The sequence below is a fragment of the Eucyclogobius newberryi genome, unplaced genomic scaffold (genome assembly GCF_026437365.1).
Source record: "Eucyclogobius newberryi isolate DKJ021-1_F unplaced genomic scaffold, fEucNew1.0.hap1 SCAF_12, whole genome shotgun sequence".
Classification (NCBI taxonomy): Eukaryota; Metazoa; Chordata; class Actinopteri; order Gobiiformes; family Gobiidae; genus Eucyclogobius; species Eucyclogobius newberryi.
Window position 1 is genome coordinate 11083101 of NW_027315746.1, and position 24193 is coordinate 11107293.

Genomic DNA, 24193 nt, shown 5'->3' on the forward strand with positions numbered 1-24193 from the left:
GGTCCGCGTGCCGTTCAGGAAGACGCGCTGACGCGAGTTGGCTGTGGATGAGAAATCACCATTTAGCTCGATGCTAACTGCCTGGAGCCGACCACCGTGCTGTTATGAGCATAATACAGACTGTTTAGACTTTCATTGTATTTAAGGAGACGCGACGATGGACCAATGACACCGAGAATGGGAATAAGTTAAGGATGACGGGAGAGAAGAAGAAGAAAAAGCGGCTAAACCGCAGCATTCTTCTCGCAAAGAAAATTATAATAAAAGATGGAGGAAGTGTGAGTTAAATATTTCTTTATCTTCGTTAACTCGCTTTGCCATCGGCCCGGTGCGATGCGATCACACCGGGCCGTGTGCGGTTGTGTGAAGTGGAAGGTCGATGTTCAGTTAGATGATTTTATCCGACAGCAGTTTTCTCCGTTAGCTGGGTGTGCACTGTTAGCCGCAGCTAATGCTAATGCTAGCGGCCTGTGAGCGCTACACGTCAGCTCAGGTGATGTGCACGGGCTAATGTCAGGCAAGCTGTAACTAAAGCGTATAAAGTACACTTAATAACACTCTTTAATCGTGTGACTAAAGTATTCCGACACGAGTCTGTGTGAAACATTGCTGGTAAAGTGGACTAGCAGCTCGTAGCTTGTTAGCATGCGTTTACATTGATTTGATGTCCCCCTATGTCACATCTGTGGACATGTTTTTGGATTTGTCACTGTTGTTGTCGTGGTTTTTTTCACTGCTTTTGTTTTGTGGACAGAACCAGATCAATTTACTGTAGTTTAATCGATGAACTAATAAACGAGACATTTTCTGTGTCAGTGCCAAAACGGTAAGGTAAATATCCCCTCGGGCTGTTTTTGTATTTGTTCCTCGTCAGTTTGGAGGAGAATAGTTTTGAGAGTATTTATTCCTTAAATATATCCACATTTTTGTCACTCATTTTAATTCTTCTAATGATCTTATGTTGTGCATCGTTGCCAGTGTCTCTTTCAAAGTGCGTGGATTATTTGACAGGGAGAGAAGCTGATTGTCCTAAATTAGGTTGTTGGCAAAGCCTGGGTTTTATGCCTGGGATTGGTACAAAACAGCCTGTTGGGTAGTAACAATTTGGAACAACTCTATCCAAATAAAGGCCTCCATTTCATCTGTTTCAATCCAGTGTGGCTGCACAGATTAATCGGTATAATTGTGACAAGTCGACTATTAAAATAATCACAATTGTTATCTGGATTACACAGGCTTTATAACACATACAGGCTTTATAACACATGCTAAAACACCTTTTCATCACGAAGACGGTGGCATTTTTAAATCAAAATGTCCAAAAATAATGAATAATTTCTCATTTTCATCCTTAATGCAGTTTATTCGTAAAATATCCTCTCACTTAAAGCCTCCAGTCTCCACATTTCAAGCTTTATTTGGTAAAAAATGTAAGTAAAACTGTCACTAGAAATAATTGTTTAACTAGTCGACAAAATGAATCGCTTACTACTGGGCAACTGCAAACGTAATTGTTAGTTGCCGACACATTTTACAGTTGCTTGGTTAATATTTTGCTCAGTGTAATTCCCTTTAGGTTTCATTTCAGCCTCTAGTATTTCCACCACTTCCTCCCAGCCCACTCTCTCAATAGTAAAAGAGGATGTACGGTTGCCCCAGTAAATATGACAATAGTGATAACCGCTTCCTCTTTTCTATAGTGACAACAATATAAACTCATTTTAATGTTGGATTTTCTCACATGTCGGTCACAAGCAAAGTGATCCTTCCTTATCAAGAAGTTGTTTTTATTGTGCGGCTTTGTTCCCTTGAGACTCGCGGTATAAACTAAGACTATGACAAATGTCTTTTGTTAGCTTGGCCCTGGCCTATTTCACAGATGCTAGATTTGTAACCTAATAATCATGTCACCTGCAACGATTTTTTTTTAATGCTTTTTAAAAGAGGAGGGCTGCACAATTTAAATCTATACAAATTTCAAAGGTAATTGCAATGTTTCTGACAAATATTACATTTAAAAACTAGCTTGTGGCTTGGACAGGAGAAAGGGGAGAGGTGGTTAATTGAGGTGAATATCTTAATGACCTTAATGACTCTTAATGTCTCTTACTAAATCAAATACTGAAAAGCCATAAAAATAATGTAAATGGCTAAAAAGTAGAATTCCTTTCCGATTTTACATTGTTAACAACGCTAGACATTGGAGATGAAGCTGAATTATAAACTGATAAACTAAAACAAGAATCTTATGCATGTTTTATAGAGGTTTAAAATGCAGATGCACATGTTTGTTCAATACAAATGCATTTTGGACTCCATTGTGATGTGTTGTGCGGCTCTACTAAAGAGCGTGTGCTGTCAATGTGTTCCCAGTTAACTGCACTTTGATGCTAAACCTATCCACATTGTCTGTTTTTCTTTTGTTCTTTTCAGCCGCAAGGGATCGGCGAGCCCAGCGTTTACCATGCTGTGGTGGTCATCTTCCTGGAGTTTTTTGCATGGGGTCTCCTCACCACCCCGATGCTCACGGTAAGCAAGAAACATGTATATCATGAGCTGCTAAACAAATCCAGGTGTAGGTCTCGAGGCTGTGGACTTGGTTTATGGAAAACAAGTTTAAACTGTTGGTGAATAAAAAGTCAAATGTGGTATTTCCCCGTTTTTGTTCAATTAGGAGCTCTATAAATGTTGACGGATGAATGTTGGTTTCTTGTTGGTAGGAAACACACGTCCTCCAGAGAATTATCCGCCAAAACCACATAAACAAAGGAGTGGTGGAACAACACCTCCAAAATAACTGCATGATTACTGGTAAATTCAATAAAGCCACTATAACATGAGAAAATAAGCATTGGTTAGAAAAAAAAAAGTTTTAGTATCAAGATTATTAGGTTAATCAGGATTATTCAATATAATCATAAGAATAATTAAAAAAAAAAAAACATCTCTACCATTTTTAGAAGCAAATTTAGGTATTTGGTAGTATCTATACAACCAAAAATATATCTTAATGTAAAGTACTTTTTATCTAGCCGTTTTTGTTGCATTGACTTTATTTAGTTGTTTATTTATAATTTTGAACCTTCATTAAGTCACGGTTTTGTCTCACGATGATGTCAACACAAAATGCTGATCTTGTGACATCCTAAACTGTTCAAATAACGTGTTTATCATTGTGAAATTCAAAGCGTACGGCGGCGTTTGGTACTAAACGATCTTTACATGCAAAAGTGTGCTAACATCAGATAGCCTCGACCTTGAATCTCGAACACGCTCTCATTTGCACTGTTTTATGTAAATACAACTCCGTGTCGGTTACGTTTCTGAGCCGCGTTCTCCAAAAGCGGAGGTGGAAGGTGGCATTTCCCATTGACTGGAACCGCACGGCTCCATTACCGTCTATGAATAATTGAGCGGCTAATCAAACGGCTCAGCGCAACGCCGGCTCTGGGCGTTTGCGGCGTCCTCCAGACGTTTACGTGTTTACAGCCGGACGGTAACGAGCAGAGGAATATGAAAAAAGGGTATCAAACGGTGGCATTGTGAGAGCCGCGGTGGGTCTTTGTGAGGGGGGGAAAAAGGGCTTATGTGGAGGTCAGTGTTCTGTGTGCGTCGGCGACCGTGCGACACAAAGACGAGCAAACGGCGTAAGCCAGAGTCAAACTGTGGCGAGCTTCAGTGCCAAAAACACAAAACGCATTCAAACACATTTAAAACAGATTGTGGTCAGGATATTTGCCACATAATTCTTTCTTTTTTAAACTAGAATGACTGATTTTGACATGTTTTTGAAGCTAGCAGTGTCTTTTCAACCATAAAATTGTGCTACGACTCAAAAAATGTTGACTTTTTTAATATATAGAGGGAGAATTTTAGACTATGGAGGAACCTTTAAATCCAAAATCTAATTTGTCTTGTTTCTTCTATTATGTAATTACCTTGTTGTTCATTGGGTTTTTTTCTTTTTATTCACTAACTTTGGTTGGGTAACTTTTTAAAGACGATCCATGAGGAGACGTCATTACCTTTAGCGTTCTTCAGAAATCATTTTATCGTCTTTAAAACGAAACAAAGATTTAGTTCTGAACACTTTCAATTTCTGATTCCCATTCCTCCCACTTTTTTCCATCCCGAGTTGTTTGGTTTTTGGCACCGCACAAACATTCTTCTGGGTCAAATCAGAAGCTGGTATGCGAGATGAATCATATGAGAAGCTGCTTTATTATTTATGAACGGAATGTTATTTTTGTGCTTTTTTTTTACTGGGAAGAAAGCGCGGGGACGACATGACTCCCGTTCTTGGACCCCTGCACCAGCTCACTGTACAGTTTAGAAGCCATGTTGAATTTGAATCCCAGCTCAATATGCAACTTTTCTCACTGACCTTTAACCCCAGGCAGAGATGCACCTTATCTATTTATTTCATCTTATCAAACACATTTTTTTGCTCACTAATATGTTTTATTCTATTGTAAATGCTGCTTTTATTGTTCTGCTTCTTGTTGTTTAGCTTCTTGTTGTTTAGCAATTTTGAGCGTTTTCTGTTTTAAAATGTGCTCTTTAAATACATGTTGAGAGCTTGACCCATTTTACATCGACGCAATGACTGTAATCGACTTATAGTTCAATAAATAACAACGCTAATGTTTTTTGGGGCCTCAATATTTAACGTTGAACCAAAAAAAATCCTTGTCTGTGCTATTTTCCTGTAGTACAGTAACATTTGATATGTAGAGGATCAAAAAAGTAACTTATTTTATTCTCTTTGTACATTGTAGATACAAAATAGGTTCTAAAGCTGCTGTTTGACCCTTTCAGTACTATAGATGTTATATTCCAGTGTCTTCTGTGGCAAGGCTCGTCGCCTTGACAGTAAAAGTCATGTGTTCAGTGCGGTCACATGCTCAAACTGTGTGAAAAAGAGTGACAGGTGGATTCAGCCAATCACAATGAAGTGTGAAGTCTCAGACGGAGCAGATGGATTTAGTTTCATTTATTGCCAGCAGCTATTCTGTAGTGTGAAGTCGAGAGGTCACGATTGGGGACGTTGAGATTAACCGTTTAATTGATAATTGTGATTATTCAGGTCACAAAAATATCAAAAGAACTAAAAAAACAATAATGTGTGACTATTTTAGAAGCAAAATGATGTAATTTCTGTTCAATCTGGACCCCACAAAGTTCACCCTAATGTATAGTGCGTTTTATGTAGCAGTTTGATCACTTGATTTCATAAAGCTGGTCAAGTATTAATGGAACAGTGATGAAATTTAAGGATTTTGCTTTTATTTTGTCGATTTTGTGTTATTTTTGTTCCATTAATTGTGAATAATCAATAATTTGTGATGTTTCTTATCACAATAATTGTAATAGCAAACTTTTATATTGTGACATCTTTATTCACGATATAGGTTTTCTGTTTTTGCAATTTTATAGTGAGGAAAAACAATTTAAGCAAACGGCAAAATCTTTTCTTTCATTTCCGTTGTCCAACACGTTACTATTCCTCAAGTTTGCAACAAGCTTTACAAAATGTAACTTTATAATGACAAAAAAAGAAGTAAATGTGACAAAAACAGCCAGATAGAAAAGTACTTTACGCTTCGATGCGTTTTGAATCATTGCTTTGAATTAAAAATACTTCTAAAATTGTTCTTATTCAGGTCACAGTGTAACCGTAACAACTAAAAAATAAGAATGTCGATTTAACCAAATTATCTTAGGTAAAATAATATAATAATAATCCCATGTCATTGTAAACGTAGTATATGGTAGTGATTCATTCGTTTTGTTAAAATATTCACTATTTCAGTCTTTTCTAGCGTTGCTGTGACTCAGTAAATCAGTCTAATGTTTTACTTGTACAAAACCTTGCTATGCTCCATATATATTCAGTAAAAGTGAGTATCTGAGAGCAGCAGACATCTGTGCGTCACATGGAAACGCCTTTCACTCGACGGCTCCCGCAGCTGCTCCTCCAAAAGAGCCGCCGCACCATTGTTCACACAGCCCTCGGCGTTAATGAGCAGGGCTTCGTTAGTCCCGAAGACCCCGGAACGTTTGCATTTCAGACTAATCGTGGACGAGACGGAGAGAAGAGAGCGAGCGGGTTCACCGTCTCGTGCGACCGCGGCGAACGTCAGAGTCTGTTCAAATTCAACTGAAACTGGTGTCAACAACCCTGCACTTTGGACGGGAACACGTGTAAACCGTCCAGCATTGATTTAGACACTTGACAAGCACATCTCTCCTGTCGTCATGGCGCTATAGGGGCACGGACGACTCATTTTAGCCTCTCAGTCTCGTCAATAATGTTAATGAAGACAAATTAAAATGTGACGTTTTACTGTAGCAACAAAAGGACTGACAGTATTTCAGTGTTTCTTTCTTTTCTGTATTTTTAATTGTGTAACATTGATGACACACAATAAAAATACAGAATACCACTATAGTATGTACCTTTTTTTTTTTTTAAAGAGCTTTACATCAACCAGCCTCTCTACACAGCGGCTCTACCCCGAGCTCCTCCCTCTGTCTCTAAGGAAGCGCCCTGTCACCCCGCAGAGGAAACTCATCTCCACCGCCTGTAACCGCTATCTCGAAAATCTCGTGTTTTCGGTCATTACCCAAAGCTCAAACCCACAGCTGAGGGTAGAGTAGATGGAGTGGTAAATCGAGAGCTTTGCCTTTCGACTCGTCTCCTTTTTTACCACAGCTTGAACTTGGTACTTGAACTCCTCCACTTGGGGCGAGGACACTCCAGCCACCCGGAGAGGGCCAGAACCATGTCCACGGATCTGGAGGTGTTGATAGTCATCCCGCCGCTTCACACTCGTCCCGGGGCATTAACATGACCAGAAAACAAAAAAACGAAATAAAATAAAAGTGCAAGTAGCGCAGCGTATCCAAAGAAACAAATTCAAAAGAAACGCAATCAAATGGAAGTCAAAAAGGTACATTTTCAAGTCCAAACGTAATTTTATATTGTTGATGACTTCTTCTATAGAAGTTTGGGGTTTGAGTAATTATTGGGTAAAGTTGGATTATTGTGAAGAGGAAATGAAAAGAAACGGTTCCACTTGTTGTTATTAAAGACAATTGTTATTTGAGGCTTTAATACATTTAATATTTCGTCTTCAGTTGAAACGTTCTGTGTTCAGATCAGCTTTTCAACAACTTCTTGACTTGAAAATTGACAGAACATTGATGGAAATGGTAAAGCAACAATGTCACTGCTTATGGATTATTGGGTTCCATTTCAATTCAAGTCAATGTATTATTGTAAGGTCCAAACTCATAACAGCAGTGGCCTCCAGGGGCATTTATAATCGCCATTTCAACTCTATTCATAATCATTTGTTTTGCATTAATTGTTACGGCAAATGTTCTGAGTTTCCATCATTCTGAAACTGTGAATAGTTTAAAATTCACACAACTTTGGTTCATTTTAAAGAGAATATTGAGAGTAGTTAACAAGGTTATCACTTCTTTATTCTTTTCAACGACAAACTGACCGTCGTTTGTATGGTTTAAAACATTTTTTCTAACCTAATTTACCTTTTCTTGCAACAGCGATCCACTTTGCGATCGCGAACGTCGACTCTCGTGGCGGTTCTCAGAGAAAGAAAACGTGTGAACATTTTTATTTTTATCTGAAGGTGAAACTGTCAGAACAACAACGCGACAGATACTAATATAATCAGACGGCGTTCGCCTCCTAATTAAAAATGCATTATTCTTTTAATAAACATGTACTTTTTTCAAAACAATAAACTAAGACATACTCGAGACACGTTCTTTAGATCTTACTTACCATTTGTTGTGTTTTTGTCATTTTCAAACCGGGGGTGACTCCCTTTTCCTCCAGATACAGTCGTAACGTTTGCCTTCGTTTCTTGTTTGTTCTCCAGGTTTTACGCCAGACATTCCCCCAGCACACATTCCTGATGAACGGGCTCATCCATGGAGTCAAGGTACGACTTCTTATATACAGTACGATGGTTTTTATTTGTGATTTGTACAATTTACGACATGTCAGGGTTATAGATGAGGAGCAAACGCGCACATTCATATTTAACTGAGCAAAAAAACGTTACCCGGCACGTTTTAGACGAGACAATTCACAACATACGACACTTCAGAGTTCAAATAGAAACTGCTGAAGCGAAAGAACAACAGAAGAACAAGCATTGATGCAATAAAAACAGTTTTGAGGTGTAAACTACAGCTAAATGCAGCTTATTGCGACTGATAATTATAGTAAATGTCACGTGTGCATTTAATCCTGCCGTCCTCGTTGTTCAAACTGAAAATTGCGCTTTTGGTCGTTAATGTTTATGAAAAAGACAGTTTACAATAATTCAAATAAAGGATAATTTTATTACGCTTTGTGTGTTGAAGCCATTCACACCTGTTTATTTAGTTTAATTAAAAGAGGCTGTTTGTGTGATTTATTGCCGCAATGTCACAATAACGGCTAATTATTTCAACTCTTTGCAACTTGAAATCCGATCATACAACCCCCAAAATGTAGTTCCAGCTTTTATTTAATTAAATATAGCAGTAGTAATGTCGTTGACCGGTTCTGCTCTTTATATCTTCGTCGTGTTGTGACTCTTGAGGCGCACTGAGCCCTAAACACACAAGCGCAGGTGTAATGAGTCCGTTTTATGTCTGAGGGTTTTTTCCCCGAGTGTGTTTGATCGCGCTCGGTGACGCAGTGTCTGACACCGTTTGCATTTCATCTGAGTCGCGCTGGATCGGGCCCCGAGTCGGGCCCCGAGTCGCGCTGCTGCTCCACCTGAGCCACTAAGAGCTGTACTCGAGTGTAGAAGTGTAGCGCTGACGTGACGCGGCTCGTGTCTGTGCTCAGAGCGGGGCAGATCCTGTTTAACCAGGAAATAAAACGTGATTCTAATGCCCGAATGCCTAAATGAGGAGTTGTTTGAGTGTGCATATCTTAGTGACTCAAAAGAAGAAACTTGAGTGTTAATTCATCTGCAGTCTCTCCAATTTACCCCTAAACATGTTTACTTTTGAGGGTCGAACAGTTTCTTTTGACAAACATTTCCATTACAATTTGATTTGCAATTTCAGCTTCTGCCTTACGTTTACATTTTAAACATGGCAGAAGCATTGCAATATGAACTCCTAAAAATGTTTTCATGGCAGACCTTTGTTTTGACTGACTCCTAAATTAAGTCATACACATTTTACTTTCTTTGGGATTTAGTAATTGAGACCGTTCAAATTGCATTGATTCATCGTGCAGCTCTTCTTGATACACTTTTGCATAGAAACATTTGATTATCACATCAAACATTGTTCTTGGCTGGTGCTGACATAAACATGTCCTGTGTGGTCTCCAGGGCCTGCTGTCGTTCCTCAGCGCTCCCCTCATCGGGGCGCTGTCAGACGTCTGGGGGCGAAAGTCTTTTCTGCTGCTGACGGTGTTCTTCACCTGTGCGCCCATCCCCCTCATGAAGATCAGCCCCTGGTAAGCACCTCTGTTCAGCTACATTTCAGACACACTTTTAAACCGGCTGTACCTGATTCATTGATTTAGTTCCCCTCATGTAATAAAGTAAATCTGTAAAAGTAAAAGCAGCTATTTACAAATTAGACTCTTGTGTACTATCTGCATCTAATTATAAGCAGGAAATGCACTGTTAGCATGTTTAGCATGTTTGTTAGCTTTTATCGTGACGCCAAAGTCGCTCTGGCTTCAGAAAGTTGTGAAAAGTCCTTTTTTTTTTTTACTCATCGCGGTGAATATTTAGGATGCTCTGAAGACTTTAGAGGAGTGAGCAAAACATGTGCACGGCGGCTAAGAGTTAAAGATCAACTAATTCTGTTTTTCAAGATTAGACCATTTTAAGATCATAATAATCAGGTACAGATTTGTATTTATTTATGTACTATTTATTAACCTTTAAATTACCAGGTAAGAAGAATCCATTGAGATCGAGACCTCTTTTTCAAGGCTGCTCTGGTCTCTTTATTCTGCTTTGTGAACTCTCAAAATCCAAACTGTCTTGTTCCTTTTAGTTTCCACGACTGCAATTGTTATACTTTTCTCATTCAGATGTTCATGCTTTGCTTCAATGTCCCACAGTATTTTAAATGTGTCCATCGTCCCCGGCATAAAAACAAAATAAAAAGGCACACGCAGGTTAGGTTTGATCTAGACTGCGAGCTGTGTTTTAGTCTGGTTCCGACCACAAAACCTTAAAGCTCTGACCAGACGCTACGGCGACGCACCAGAGCCGAGGAGGTTTGGGATGAAGACACTGCGCATTTCCCAACAAGACAAACAAATGGTCCACTCCCTTAAGCAAACGTCTGCGCCCGAATTCAAATGACTGTCATCTTCAGCCACGGGAAGCGAAAAAACGGGTGTGAGCCACTGACCGACCGGAGAGCGTGTCGCGTTGTAGTGGACGAGCACCGCGTTCTGTCAGATCAGACGCTCAAAATACTCAAAAGTTATGCATAGAAAGCCACTATTTCTGAGCACACAAAAGCACTTTACCATCTTCACCTCATCCGGTGGGACCAGTTGTTCCAATCTCAGGAGAATAGATCTGAAACGGATGATGCCATTGTGAATGTTTTCCATGAGAATACAACACTATTACATTGTTAAAACGCTTTAAAAACGCACAAAACTAGCAGAAGACGGAGTGATAAATGAACAGGACGACGCCTCTTCCTCCGATCCGTGCGGTCGAGTAATAAAAACGTTCTAATCTGTCTTTATTCAATTGAAATGGCTTTTTAATCCGTAGCAAAGCGAGAGCGTCTCTGGTGGGACGAGCGGGAGGCGGACACTTTGGTGGGCGTGTCTCAAAGTGCCTCTGTGAATGTGAACGTGCTTTTTGCTTTCAGGTGGTACTTCGCCGTCATCTCCATGTCCGGGGTCTTCGCCGTCACATTCTCTGTGATTTTCGCGTACGTGGCCGACATCACGCAGGAGCACGAGAGGAGCACGGCGTACGGGCTGGTGAGTGACGCCTACACCCGCACGTACACCCGCACGTCTGTCCCGAGCAGGGAAGAGACTATGCCGTTGATTACACAGGTCGCAACAAGTCCGATCGCAGGACGTACAAAGCAGCGCGTGTGAACATGTCAAAGTACTTTCAGTTACAGTTAGACTCAGACAAAAGAACTGCACATTTAAACTTTCTGTTTGTTTCTTTATAGACAATTTCTTTTTTTAAAGTTAGTCACGCACCAGAGGAAGTGTGTGAATGAAGGATTTTCTTTATTGTGCCGTTTCTTATCAGAATAATGTTCATATTTAAGTTGATCAGAATCAGAAAAGGTTTATTGTCAAAGAACATAATTCACAAACATAGGAACTTAAAACAATGAACAATGATAAAACAACATATAAAGTCAAAAAGAGAAACAATTAAAATCTACTATGGGATGAGAATAAAATAAAAATAGGCTTACTATGTACACCATTTACAGTTGAATTTAAAGACATAATGAAGAAGGTGAACAATGCCGTTTTTTAATATAATTAAATTATAGTTAAATTATGGTTAAAATGACAGTGTTTAGAAGTGTGAGTCCAGCTGCAGAAGGAAAGAATTGAGTGAGATATCTTTATAAATGTAAAGATTTAGGCTAAAACGTTTGTTGATACTGATCATAAATGAGTCTGGTAAGATAAGATGAGCTTTATTTGTCTCACAATGGGGAAATTTTAATGTTGCAACACAGATTAGGTACAGAAACAGATTAGGTAAAGAAGTAAATCTTTTTTTTTTTTTTTTTAAACATAACTTCTAAAACACTCTTCGAAAAACTCTTAATACTCTTATATAATAAAAATGATAATAACAATAAAGAGTAAAGCGAACCTCTGTGCTTACATTCTGTTTTCTTTTTAGTTGGTTTGGTTTAGTTGCACAGACAGGATTTGTCCCGAGGGAAATCCCATCTGTCATGAACAAGAGCCTGTCCTGCTGAAAATGTTCTCGCCAAATGTTTTCACTTGGATTATCTCCCAACTTTAAATGTGAGCGGGATCTGGCACCAAAACTGGCTTATGGAGTTACAATTTACAGAAGATTTGCATGTTTAAATATTAACTTGAAGGTCACGTATGGCTGAAGAACAAGGTGTCTTCAGCTGAAAGTGTCAAAAACCAAACTGAAATCACAATCAATTCAAAAGTGATGCCGCTTGTAACGACTTGTCTACAGTGACTTAAACCTATTTTTACCCGTCTAAAATGTGAAACTAGTCCATTTTAAACTCTTTGTCCACATGTATTTCTCACTTACCTAATGCTTTTCAAACATTCTAATCATCTTAGTTTACAAGTGTTTTCTATAACTCTGAGGGAGAGCGAGTTTTACCATAACTGTTCAGCTAACAACAACTAGCATGCTAACGGTGCACTTCCTGCTTCACTCGAATATACAAGACATCATCATGACCCTAAGAGCTGCTTTTACAATGTATCTGAACTCTGGAAAAACACATTTCTCTATTAAATCATAATAGTCACACTAGTCATTTTAATCGCTTCAAAATGATTAGTATATTATTCTTCAGCAGGTCGACACATGAATAAGTGTGACTTGACTTAGTTGACTTTGTTTTCCTTGAATCCAGCAGCCCTTGTGAAGTTCTCTGACCTCTTCTCCTCTCTTCTTCTCTCCTCCTTCTTCTCCTCTCCTTCTCTCTCCTTCTCCTTTCTTCTCCTCTCTTCTTCTCTCTTCTCCCTTCTTCTTTCTTCTTCTCTCTTCTCCCTTCTTCTCTTCTTCCATCTTCTTCTCCCTTCTTCCCTCTTCTCTCTTCCTTTCTCTTCTTCTCCCTTCTCTTCTTCTTCTCTCTTCTTCTCCCTTTTCTTCTTCTCAGGTGTCGGCGACCTTTGCCGGCAGCCTGGTGACGAGCCCTGCCATCGGCGCGTACCTGTCCGTGACCTACGGCGACACGCTGGTGGTGATATTGGCCACGGCCATCGCGCTGCTCGACATCTGCTTCATCCTGGTGGCCGTCCCGGAGTCGCTGCCCGAAAAAATGAGGCCGGCCTCGTGGGGAGCCCCCATCTCCTGGGAGCAGGCCGACCCCTTCGCTGTAAGTGCCACACAAGGGCCTGTTACGGGGCCTGTTACGGGGCCTGTTACGGGGCCTGTTACGGGGCCTGTTACGGGGCCTGTTACGGGGCCTGTTACGGGGCCTGTTACGGGGCCTGTTACGGGGCCTGTTACGGGGCCTGTTACGGGGCCTGTTACGGGGCCTGTTACGGGGCCTGTTACGGGGCCTGTTACGGGGGGCCTGTTACGGGGGGCCTGTTACGGGGGGCCTGTTACGGGGGGCCTGTTACGGGGGGCCTGTTACGGGGGGCCTGTTACGGGGGGCCTGTTACGGGGGGCCTGTTACGGGGGGCCTGTTACGGGGGGCCTGTTACGGGGCCTGTTACGGGGCCTGTTACGGGGCCTGTTACGGGGCCTGTTACGGGGCCTGTTACGGGGCCTGTTAAGGGGCCTGTTACGGGGCCTGTTACGCTCGCGGGACTGTTTGTCACAAGACTGTGGACTAATGGACCAGATCTAAACCCAAAATGAAACCTGGACCAGTTAAAGACCAAACGATGACTAGACCAGGACCAACCAAGTCCACATCAGGACTAAAATAGGCTAAATTTAAAACCAAAGTTGACCCGTGGTTGTACCGTGCCGTTTTCCTGTCTTTTCATAAAAACCTCCAAAGTAAAATGTATTATATTATTGTTCACATTGATTATTTAGATTTTGCCAAGACTTAAATTACCCCCAGGATCCAGCCACACCTCTCTTGAAAACGGCCCTCTGCAGATACTTTGTCTCTGAACTAATTGTTTTTTTGGGTGTGCATGACTCCTCTGGTGATTTGAGGCTGTGATTATGAACATGAAAGTTTTGATCTGGAATGTTCTGGTGTCTCCTCCTCAGTCTCTGCGTAAAGTGGGCCAGGACTCCACGGTGCTGCTCATCTGCATCACGGTGTTTCTGTCCTACCTCCCTGAAGCCGGGCAGTACTCCAGCTTCTTCCTTTATCTCAAACAGGTAACACCTCCCTCTCCCTCTCTCCACCTCAGGACTACCAGCTTCTTTATTAACCTTTGACCCCGTGATGCTTTAGGCGTCAGATTGATTGATTGGTCAGCGCATGAACTAGCTCTTTATTTGCATACAGGCTTTAGTTTGCATACTAGCAAACTATATTGATTTGTTAAACTAAACAGATAAAACTCATGAATCACTGCCAAACTCATTTCTGCTGCTCCCCAATCATTATAATTTACATAAAATAATGAGTTGATTACGAGACATTTTGGTCGGCTAAAAAATCATTGTCATATTTGTTTTTCCTGCTGGTGTTTTTTCTGTTTACCGTATTTTCAGGAATATAAGTCGCACCTTTTTTCATAGTTTTGGCCGGGGTGCGACTTATACTTATATTTATACTTCTACTTATACTCCGGAGCGACTTATATGTGATATTATTTGTTATTTTCACACTTGCAACTGCATTTCATACTCCAGTGCAACTTATGTTTCTTTCTTCTCTATTATGCATTTTTTGACTGGTGCCACTTATACTCCGGTGCCACTTATAGTCCAGAAAATACGGTATTTTGTTTCATTCTGAACTAAAACCAGCAGCAAAAGCCGGTACATTTTTTGTGAGAACATCGAAACGTTACAATACCAATAGTTGCACTCTTTAACACTCAGTCGTCTGTTAAAATGTCCAAATGCTCCAGCGTGAACTCGTCTCGCTGTCGTTCTCCTTCATTTGTCGCTGCTTTGTGAAACTGCCTCCACAGAGTTCCGTTCGCTAACGACGCAGCCGACTGTTTCGCTCCGGGGCAAATGGAGCTAAATTGCGGACTACTTTTTATAGTATTTTTACATTTCCACACGTTCAGTTTCATGGCTCGTCTCAGCAGGTTTCTGGAAGAGCACACGTGTCGGGCTTCGTAATAAAATGCTTCTCAGGACGAAGGTGACTGATGGTGATAAAAGGGTTTAAAAGTGTAGTACAGGAAAGCGAGAGCAGAGAAACTGGTCGTACAACTTTTTGATACAGGGCCGTTATTGTAAATATTCACAAAAAGAGGGTTTAGGGTTTCCACGGCCACGCCCCTCCCGGCCACGCCCCTCTCGTTTACTCAATATTCAGTTTCTTTTCTCGTTCAAGATCTTAACTTTTGTTGCACTGAGGATTTGTAAGTTGAGTCATCGCTCGTCATCGAAATGTTGTAGCAGAAGAGTTTTTGTCCGTATAAAGATGCACTATGTCACTTTTCAGGAGCTCGGCCACCCGCTCGTCTCCATGGAGATGCATGGAGATCGCTGAAACTTATTTTAAAACATGTATTGTAGCGGTGAGCGTGGTCGCCTCGCCGCAGATCTGACCTGTAACTTTGGCCTTCAATGCAATAACATCTCCGTGGAAACGAGAGAAGTTTCATAGTGCGCCTTTTAAATAATGCCACTTGAAGATGGTTCGTGATCATTACTGAAAATGTCTTATTATAGAATGTGTTTAACAGTTAAAACCAACAATTGTCCCATAAAGTGACCAATGTATCAATTAAAGGGACGTATTATGCACTTTAATGAGCTTTTAACCTTCATCTTCATTAGTTTACTCTCGTTTTGATTGAATCCAGCACCTTTGCATTAATCCTGTCTCTCCCATCTCTTCTCCCTTGTCTTCTTTCCTCCATCTCTCCCACTCTTTCTTCCTCACACCCTCGTTCACTCTCTCTCCCTCTCTCCCATTTTTTTCCTCCTCACACCCTCGTTCACTCTCTCCCTCTCTCCATCTCTCCCACTCTTTCCTCCTCACACCCTCGTTCACTCTCTCCCACTCTTTCCTCCTCACACCCTCGTTCACTCTCTCCCTCTCTCCCACTCTTTCCTCCTCACACCCTCGTTCACTCTCTCCCTCTCTCCCACTCTTCCCTCCTCACACCCTCGTTCACTCTCTCCCTCTCTCCATCTCTCCCACTCTTTCCTCCTCACACCCTCGTTCACTCTCTCTCCCTCTCCATCCCTCCCACTGTCTTCCTCTACTCCTGTCTTCTCCCTCAACCCCTCTCTCATCTTCTCTTCCACATTCGTACCCCTCTTTCCCCGCTATCTCTCTTTAACTCTCCATGTCGCTCTCTCCATCCCTCCCACTGTCTTTCTCTACTTTTGTCTTCTCCCTCAACCCCTCTCTCTTCTTCTCTTCCACGTTCATACCCCTCTCTCCTCTCCTCTTTTCCCCTCTATCTCTCTTTTACACTCTCTGTCGCTCTCTCTTCCTCCTTATCCCCTCTCTTGCTCTCTTTCATCCTCACTCCCTCTTTCAAGCTCTCTTTTTGAAAAAAAAAGTCCGACTTGAGTCCTCTGAAAACTCCTATTTTCACTTGCCCCCTATCCCCGCCCACATCCCTGTGCTTAGTCAGTTATTTGAAAAAGTAAAACCTTGAGGGACGCGGTTCTTTTCAGAAATACAAACGTGTACGGGTAAACGACAAGCTGCTGCTCCTCGAAACGTCACGGTGAAGAGGCGGGGCTTATGGGTCCTACAGGAAGTCGACGAACCTGTTTTATATCAATACTGCGATTTACGACCAACACAATGTAAAATGGAGATCGAGTCATGTTACAGTTCAGTGCTGAATACCTGGAATAAAAAGTATAATACGTCTGTGTTTAGTGAAATTGCATCGTGTTCACGTTGTTGACCTTTGACCTAAGTTGTGTTCCGTCTTGCGCTCTTTTCAGGTCATTCGTTTCTCTTCGGAGACTGTGGCTGCCTTTATCGCCGTGGTGGGAATCCTCTCCATACTAGCACAGGTAACCACAGTCAAGAGGTGTTTTTGTAGCATTTGCTGTTAGTGTTTGGTCCATTTTAAAATCACAAATCAACATTCATCATGGGACAATCTTGACCTTGATTTAGCGTTGGCTCTGCGTGATGTGTGGTCTGAAGCGTGTGTGTGGCGTTGATGTTTGCAGACGGTGGTGTTGGGGATCCTGATGCGCTCCATAGGAAATAAAAACACAATTCTTTTAGGCCTGGGGTTCCAGATCCTGCAGTTGGCCTGGTACGGCTTCGGCTCTCAGCCCTGGTCAGTCACACAAACGCACCATAAACACACCGTCACTTACTAATATAGATGAATATACTAGTGCTTTTAGAGATGAAGCAAGTCACTTTTTATGTACGTTTAATTATACTTGAATGTATTCTATATTATTATTATTTTATATATATATCTATATATTTTTTATGTATTGATTGTTATTAGGCAAAGTCACAGATGTGTAGAAAGTACAGTTTGAGCCTAGAACTACACGCAACTGAAGTTGTCGAAAATTACAAATGGCAGTAGCAGTATTGGCCATTTTAACCGCTATTCTCGATTAATCAAGTCTGTCGCTGCGGGGCAATTTTAATAGGCAGTTGTAGCTTTTAAAACACCCGTATTCCTCAGTAAAAGTGCACAATACTGTACAGATTGTTTACTAAAGGATTGTGAGGCAACAGGAGAAAAAGTCGCATACATTAGAAAATATATATACCAACATGTACAAAGTTTTGGGCTTTTATTATTTTTTTAAATGAAAAAATACTTCTCTCCAATCTGGTTGAACCTAATAGATTCATTCTTGTTTGGAGGCTGCTGTATTTGTACTTCACCACTAGATGGAAGTGTAATTACACAGAACAGCATCGTTCTTGGAGCTCTGTATATTTTAAACACTTATTTATTCAGTTTTATTCCCCGTGTAGTAGTAGTTTCTCTGCCCCAGCACAGTAATGACATCAGTTTTCTAGTCTAAAGTGTCAAACTGAACATCCCGGTGTAGAGCTGGGTTGAAATAATCGATTTTCCGATTTTTAATCGATTTGCATATTGATGACTGATTATCGATTCGTAAATTAGAATTCTTTTCTACATTTCCCTCAGTGAACTTCAATCTACCTTCAATAAAGATAATTCAGGACTCCTGGATTATCTTTCTTGAAGGTAGATTGACCCTTAACCTTTTCATCAGTCTTCCATCAGTAACTACCAATACTTGTAAGATTTGCTGTTTAATATTGATATAATACTAGTTTTAATATGTTGCTTCTCTACACAGTCATGAAGTGAAGGAAACGGTTCAAATACATTTTTTATTTTTAATAACATTAACCCCCGGATCGAATCGAAATCGGAGCGAATCGAATGGAATCTGAGAAAATCTGAAAAAATCGATTTTGAAACGTAAAAATCGGAATCGAATCTATTCTTGAAATTTGAATCCAAACCCAGCTCTATCCCGGTGTCTCCTGAAGCCTGAACGTGTTTCTAATCGTTCTCTTTCAGGATGATGTGGGCGGCCGGAGCAGTCGCCGCCATGTCCAGCATCACGTTCCCCGCCATCAGCGCCATCGTGTCCCGCAACGCCGAGCCCGACCAGCAGGGTGAGCACAATTTACACTATTTACACCACTGCGGATGAAAGTGAGACCTCTTTTCAGTAGCACATGTAACTGCACGGTGGTAAATGTGTCCAAACTCGTCACGACAACACGTTTAGGAGTGATGTTTAGTGATCACATTGAAACTGCAGGAGAATCGCCGAACAACTGCAATATTGTTAAAAAACATGATCTGCAATAAATGAACGGCACAATCAACACTTTTGTAGTTAGTTGCGGTCAAAAATAAGTCATAAAAGCGAAAAATGTCACTTTCTGCAGCGTAAATATAATGGTAAAGCTAAGCAAACTTACACAATAAATACTGAGCCCCAAATATTCAGTTTTTTCCTCATATATTGGACGATAAGTCTCATATTAATCATTGTTAAGTGTTCCAGACGACAATGTAAGGCGTCATTGTAGTAAATTGTTGTCTCACAGGAAATGTCGAATGCTGCTTATGTTATCCAGCAGCTAAAGTTTAAGAACATCGTTGTATTTTGGTGAATATTTAACCGGTTTGTGGTTCCAGGCGTGGTGCAGGGGATGATCACGGGGATCCGAGGTCTCTGTAACGGATTGGGTCCGGCGCTTTACGGCTTCGTCTTTTACCTTTTCCACGTGGAGCTCACGGACACCGACGGCTTGGATAAAGGCGGCAAACCCAACATGGCCAACCCCACGGACGAGGTGAGGCTTCTACCAGGTTCTCCGCTTCAAATGTGCCTCATTCGATCACAGCAGTGCAATACACGCTTTATGGCCACTGCGAGTGCTTCAGAATGTGGCCACGTGAACTCACTCATGACAGTTATTGATCAGTAATTGTTAAAATGATATCTTTTGAAATGTCTGAAGATGTTTTTAAAGTTATCTAATAATTAAAGTGAAAGGATTTAGTCAGTTAATTCTCTTTATTGGTCATAAAATCTGTTTCTTCCAAAAAATAATTATAGCACAGCATTTTAACCTCTTGCTGCTGGCTAAATACATTTATTTAAGATAAGATAACCTTTATTTGTCCCACAATGGGGAAATTCAAATGTTGCAGCACAGATTAGGTACAGAAACAGATTAGTATAATAATAAAGACACGGATAATTTAGAAAAAAAAAACTCTTATACTCTTAATAAATAGAACACTTCTATTTACAGGTGTTTTATATGGACAGAAAATATTGCACCATTTAAATTCTGTTCCTGAAATCATACAAATATTATACAAAATTGACTTTTCACTGTGTTCTATATAATATTGTTCCCGCTCAAAAACACACCCGGAGTTGTATTTCTCTTCATTCAAAGTCACGTGTGGATGTCTATAAATGCATTATTTTATATTCTAAAACATGTATGGCAAAGTAAACGTACTCAACAGCATGTTTAAAGTACAATAACGACACAAATAATGCATAATGTGTCTGATGACTCGAGTTCCTGACTAACTCCCATGTTTACCCCCGTGTGTGACGGCAGAGCGCCATCATCCCGGGCCCTCCGTTCCTGTTCGGCGCCTGCTCCGTGCTGCTCTCCCTCCTGGTGGCGCTGTTCATTCCGGAGCACACCGGCCCGGGCATGCGACCCGGCGCCTACAAGAAGCACAGCAACGGGGCCCAGAGCCACTCCCACAGTCCCCAGGGGAGCGGCGCCGAGGGCAAGGAGCCACTACTGGAGGACAGTAGCGTATAACCTCCACCACCGGGGGGCGCGCTACCACTGTGCGCTCCACCCCCGTATGCGTATGAAAAGCGAAGCCACGAATCCTGAGTTGCCCGGCGCGACGCAGAGACTGAGCTGGACTGGGTAGTTTATTTAAAGGAGCGGAGCGTCTATCGCCCCCTGCTGGTGCGAAGGCGGGACTGCGAGGGGGGTAAACGGCGATTGTTACTAAATCCCAGTGTATTTCTTCATAATCTTCTGTGGGCCGTTCTGTGGCGCCCGTGTCCGTCATTGGGAAGCGTAACGGTTTCAAAACTCGACTCGGTTTGCGACGCGTTCGGGACCAGGCCCGATCTGGAGACGACCACGTTTTTCTATAAACACGACACTTCTTTTCTCTGGAGGTGCGCCGACAAAGACCACTTTAATAAGACGAGCGTTTTTCAATGTTTACTTGCCATTCTAGTTTAGTACAGTTGGGTTGTATTATTATTATTATATTTTCTGTTCCAAACCGAAAAAGCTTGTAGTGATTCAAGTTTTTTATTGGAGAAACAATTGTTGCCTTGAAGTGACTTAAACATGAATTTGACACGACCCGTATGAAGACTGAGGTCTGATGGCTCTGTATCTAAGCTATTGCTCCGATTGCGAGCGGTTACAAACTCATGCCTTTAGTTTCATCCCCCATGTTTGTTTTATTCAGGCATTTTCACCACACGGTTTATTTGAAAAACACCTCATCATTTTTGAGCCGGTCTTACCCAATGAGTGGCTCGGTTTGATTTTATCGCACAGAGAATTGCACCTGCTCCCATAGTACAGTTCAATATATAATGCAATTGTTCTTAGAAAGGCTAATACTTGCTGTCTATCATACAAACTGTTATGGATTTGATATTGCCCGGTGCAGTTCAGCAGTCTCCAACATGGGGAGACATAGCGCTAACGTGGCCCAATAGCGACGTCGTTCTAATTCTCAGAATGGAAGCAAAAGTGAAGTGGAATATAATGTGATTTCTATGGAGGAACTAAGGTTAACCTCGGAATGTCACGGAATAAGAAAAATCCAATGTAGTTTTTGCAAATGAAAACTAAAACGTGAATTATATCAGAGCCTGTGAAGGAAAATCATGTGTTTTTAGGTTTTATTGGACAAATACTTGTAGAAATGTTGACCTTAGAAGTGCATTTGACATTTTATCACATACTTAATAGGAAATGATGCTGTTTGTATAGCTCAAATACAATATTCAGGCCAAAAAAAGGCATTTAAACTCAAGCCAACTGACATTTCTACCTTCTGAATTCAAATGAGTCGCTTGTTTTTTATGATCACGACTCGTGTACGATGCCGACCACTTCATTTTGCCTCCATTTTGTCATTTTGAACAGTCTGGACGACGCTTAAAGGGTAAATAAGTCCTCCACTTGCCTCGGATTGGACCTGAAGTAGCAGTACAAACTATTTACATCGATATTGACACAGTGTACAACCAAAACTATACAGTAAGACGATATATATACATTCTCCTGATCCTGCATTGACTTTGAGTGATTCATTTTATGACACAACCAGCTTCTCACTCGTATAAAAAGCTTGTTAAAGTTGTTTGAATGACATGCCCTGAACATTTCTCAGTTGTTTTACAGTTTGTGCAGGTGGAGGCGGCACATGATATTATTCCTTTATATTTGGTTTGTCGCCGTTTTGATTTCCATAAAATGCCTCAAGTGCATTTAACCACTACGACCCCAACAAGAAGAAAAATCTACCACGCTTAGTTTGGTGCCAAATTTTCTTTTAAAGTTGTGTTTTTGTACCGTGTTTGTATGTGTGTTTACGCTTTTTATTATAATTTCTGCTCATTTTTTTTAAAGCTCGTTGTAACAATTCAAATGTTTATTTTCACAGCGATTCAACAAGCGTTTTATCATTGCTTATCACAAGTTTAATTGGCGTGAAGAAGTCACAAAATATAAAAAAATACTGTAAATTTTTTGTCCTTTATCCACTTAATTTATTATTTATATGTGGGCACTAATAAACAGGAGGTCTCGTTGTCCACCATCTTTTGGACCAATCCACAATTAAGTTTGCTCATCATTTCTTCACAAACCTATCATTTTTACCATTGCAACGTGAAAATAAATGTACAAAAACCATCTATACTTGCAAATGTATATAATTTATGCTCCAAAGCGGCCAGTGCTGTGTGTCTGGTCGAATCGGGGCGGATATATCTATATTTCTTAGGACTTTACCTGCTCTGGCCACTCCTGTTTTTAGTACGTGGTGGTGTGTGGCCTGGACCCCCTCTGTGTGCCTCAAATTAGCCAAGAAACGAGAAATGGCAACAAAAGTGGTGGTTATTATTATGTACATATGGGAAACTAATGACAAACTATTTATTAAAGGTTTATTGTACAATGAAACTGCTGTTTTCGCTTCTTTTTTGTACAATTTAAGGAACGATAATTGTAATTAAAAGCCACGAGTGTAGTTTGCTGATCAGATTTCCCCCGATTAAAGTAACGCATTAACCAAACTTTACATTTTAGATTTTGATGGATCATTATTTGAGTTTTGGCTCCAAAAATTAAGGTAAAATTTGAATTTTTATGACAATTCTCAGAAAGTGACAAATAAGAAATCCAATATTTGTTTTTGTAAATTTTCTTGCATTTAATGTTTTATTTTATTTATATGGCCCAAATTTGTGTAATTTTTGCCATTTTTACACACAAATTGGCTTAAATATGAATCAAAATATTACGCAATGAAAAACTTTACATTTACCGTATTTTCTGGACTATAAGTCGCACCAGCCAAAAAATGCATAATAGAGAAGAAAAAAAACATATTAGTCGCACTGGAGTATGAAATGTAGTTGCAAGTGTGAAAATAACAATATCACATAAGTCGCTAAAAACTATTAAAAAAAGGTGCGACTTATAAACCAGAAAATACGGTATACATTATATTTTTTTCTTCTCAAAGTAAATTTCAGAAGTTTCAAATGTATATCTATACTTTTGTAAACATTGTTCCCTTCCCCTGCTCGGCTCGGCTTCAATAGCTGTAAAAATGCTCTCCTGGTTCATTCTCACTGTCGTTAGTTTTCGGAACAACATTAATCGAGCCCTATAGCATTTACGGCTAATTATAAACCTTCAATCCCTAAACTTTTATTCGTGCCAACACAACTTAACCCTCCCATTGCCCTGGTGTAATCCTCCTCCTCCTGTGTTTTCTGATGATGCTGCAGGTGAGTGAGCAGAGCAGATGTATTAATGCACTAATTTGGGATTTGAGCAGATTGTATTAAGACTCTTGGCTAATCCAGGCCTGTTGTTTCCTCTGCAGCTCTGGTGATACTAATATGGAGAGTTATTATGGGCTCATCATCAGCACAATGAGGATTAATCATCCGCAAGTGAAGCTGCATCGTCCAAACTGTGGAGTAAGAGGAAAAAAATACTTAGTTAGGATATGTACTTAAGTCACAGAATACCTGCAATAAAATGTATTCTGTAACCTGCTCCGTTCCATGGTATGCTGTATTTGTCATATTTTCACAGTGAGTTGCATTATATCATTAAAACTGCTTCATGTTTGTTTGTTTGTTTGTTTGTTGCACCATTTTTATCACCAATTAGAGAAGAAGTTTTGAAGTCTAAATGTCATAATCATGTACTGCAATTTGATTTAAATAAAGTCTAAACCGCATGACAGACAAATACAGTTATTTAAAATGAGATGATACATTATATAATTGTGTGACTTTTATGATATGAACAAGGCAATGCTTGTGTTGGTTGTAACGATGAGCAAATGGTGTAACACGTTTTATTATATTTTTCAAAATTTTAAACATAAAACGACAAAAACAAACCAGAGAAAACAGAATAAGTTGAAATAAAAGATAAAGTAGAAGTGGCATCGAAGGAAAAGAAAAAGAAGGCACAAAAAGTCCAAAATAAAAGTCCCATTTGTGTGTATTTAATCAGTTAGGACCATAGTTTTATTGTGAAAGTACTTGTAACTGACGTTAGT

General features: G+C 40.4%; 1 protein-coding gene across 1 annotated transcript; it reads left to right on the forward strand.

Annotated features, from left to right (window-relative positions):
- mfsd14a2 (major facilitator superfamily domain containing 14A2) lies at nt 1–22572 on the forward strand. Its single transcript, XM_072440782.1, has 12 exons — nt 1–278; nt 2434–2529; nt 7911–7973; nt 9369–9496; nt 10888–11002; nt 12880–13098; nt 13956–14069; nt 16788–16859; nt 17022–17134; nt 18380–18477; nt 19010–19167; nt 19954–22572. The coding sequence occupies exons 1-12, from the start codon at nt 195–197 to the stop codon at nt 20164–20166; spliced, it is 1473 nt and encodes a 490-aa protein (XP_072296883.1). The 5' UTR covers nt 1–194; the 3' UTR covers nt 20167–22572.
- Nucleotides 22573–24193: the final 1621 nt, after the last annotated feature.

What these genes read in the sequence shown, in the direction of transcription:
- mfsd14a2 (XM_072440782.1), top strand. Translation starts at nt 195, where the DNA reads ATGACGGGAGAGAAGAAGAAGAAAAAGCGGCTAAACCGCAGCATTCTT. An exon ending in GGCTCATCCATGGAGTCAAG is followed by an intron (nt 7,974 to 9,368) that starts GTACGACTTCTT and finishes TGTGGTCTCCAG; the next exon opens with GGCCTGCTGTCGTTCCTCAG. An exon ending in TCTTCCTTTATCTCAAACAG is followed by an intron (nt 14,070 to 16,787) that starts GTAACACCTCCC and finishes CGCTCTTTTCAG; the next exon opens with GTCATTCGTTTCTCTTCGGA.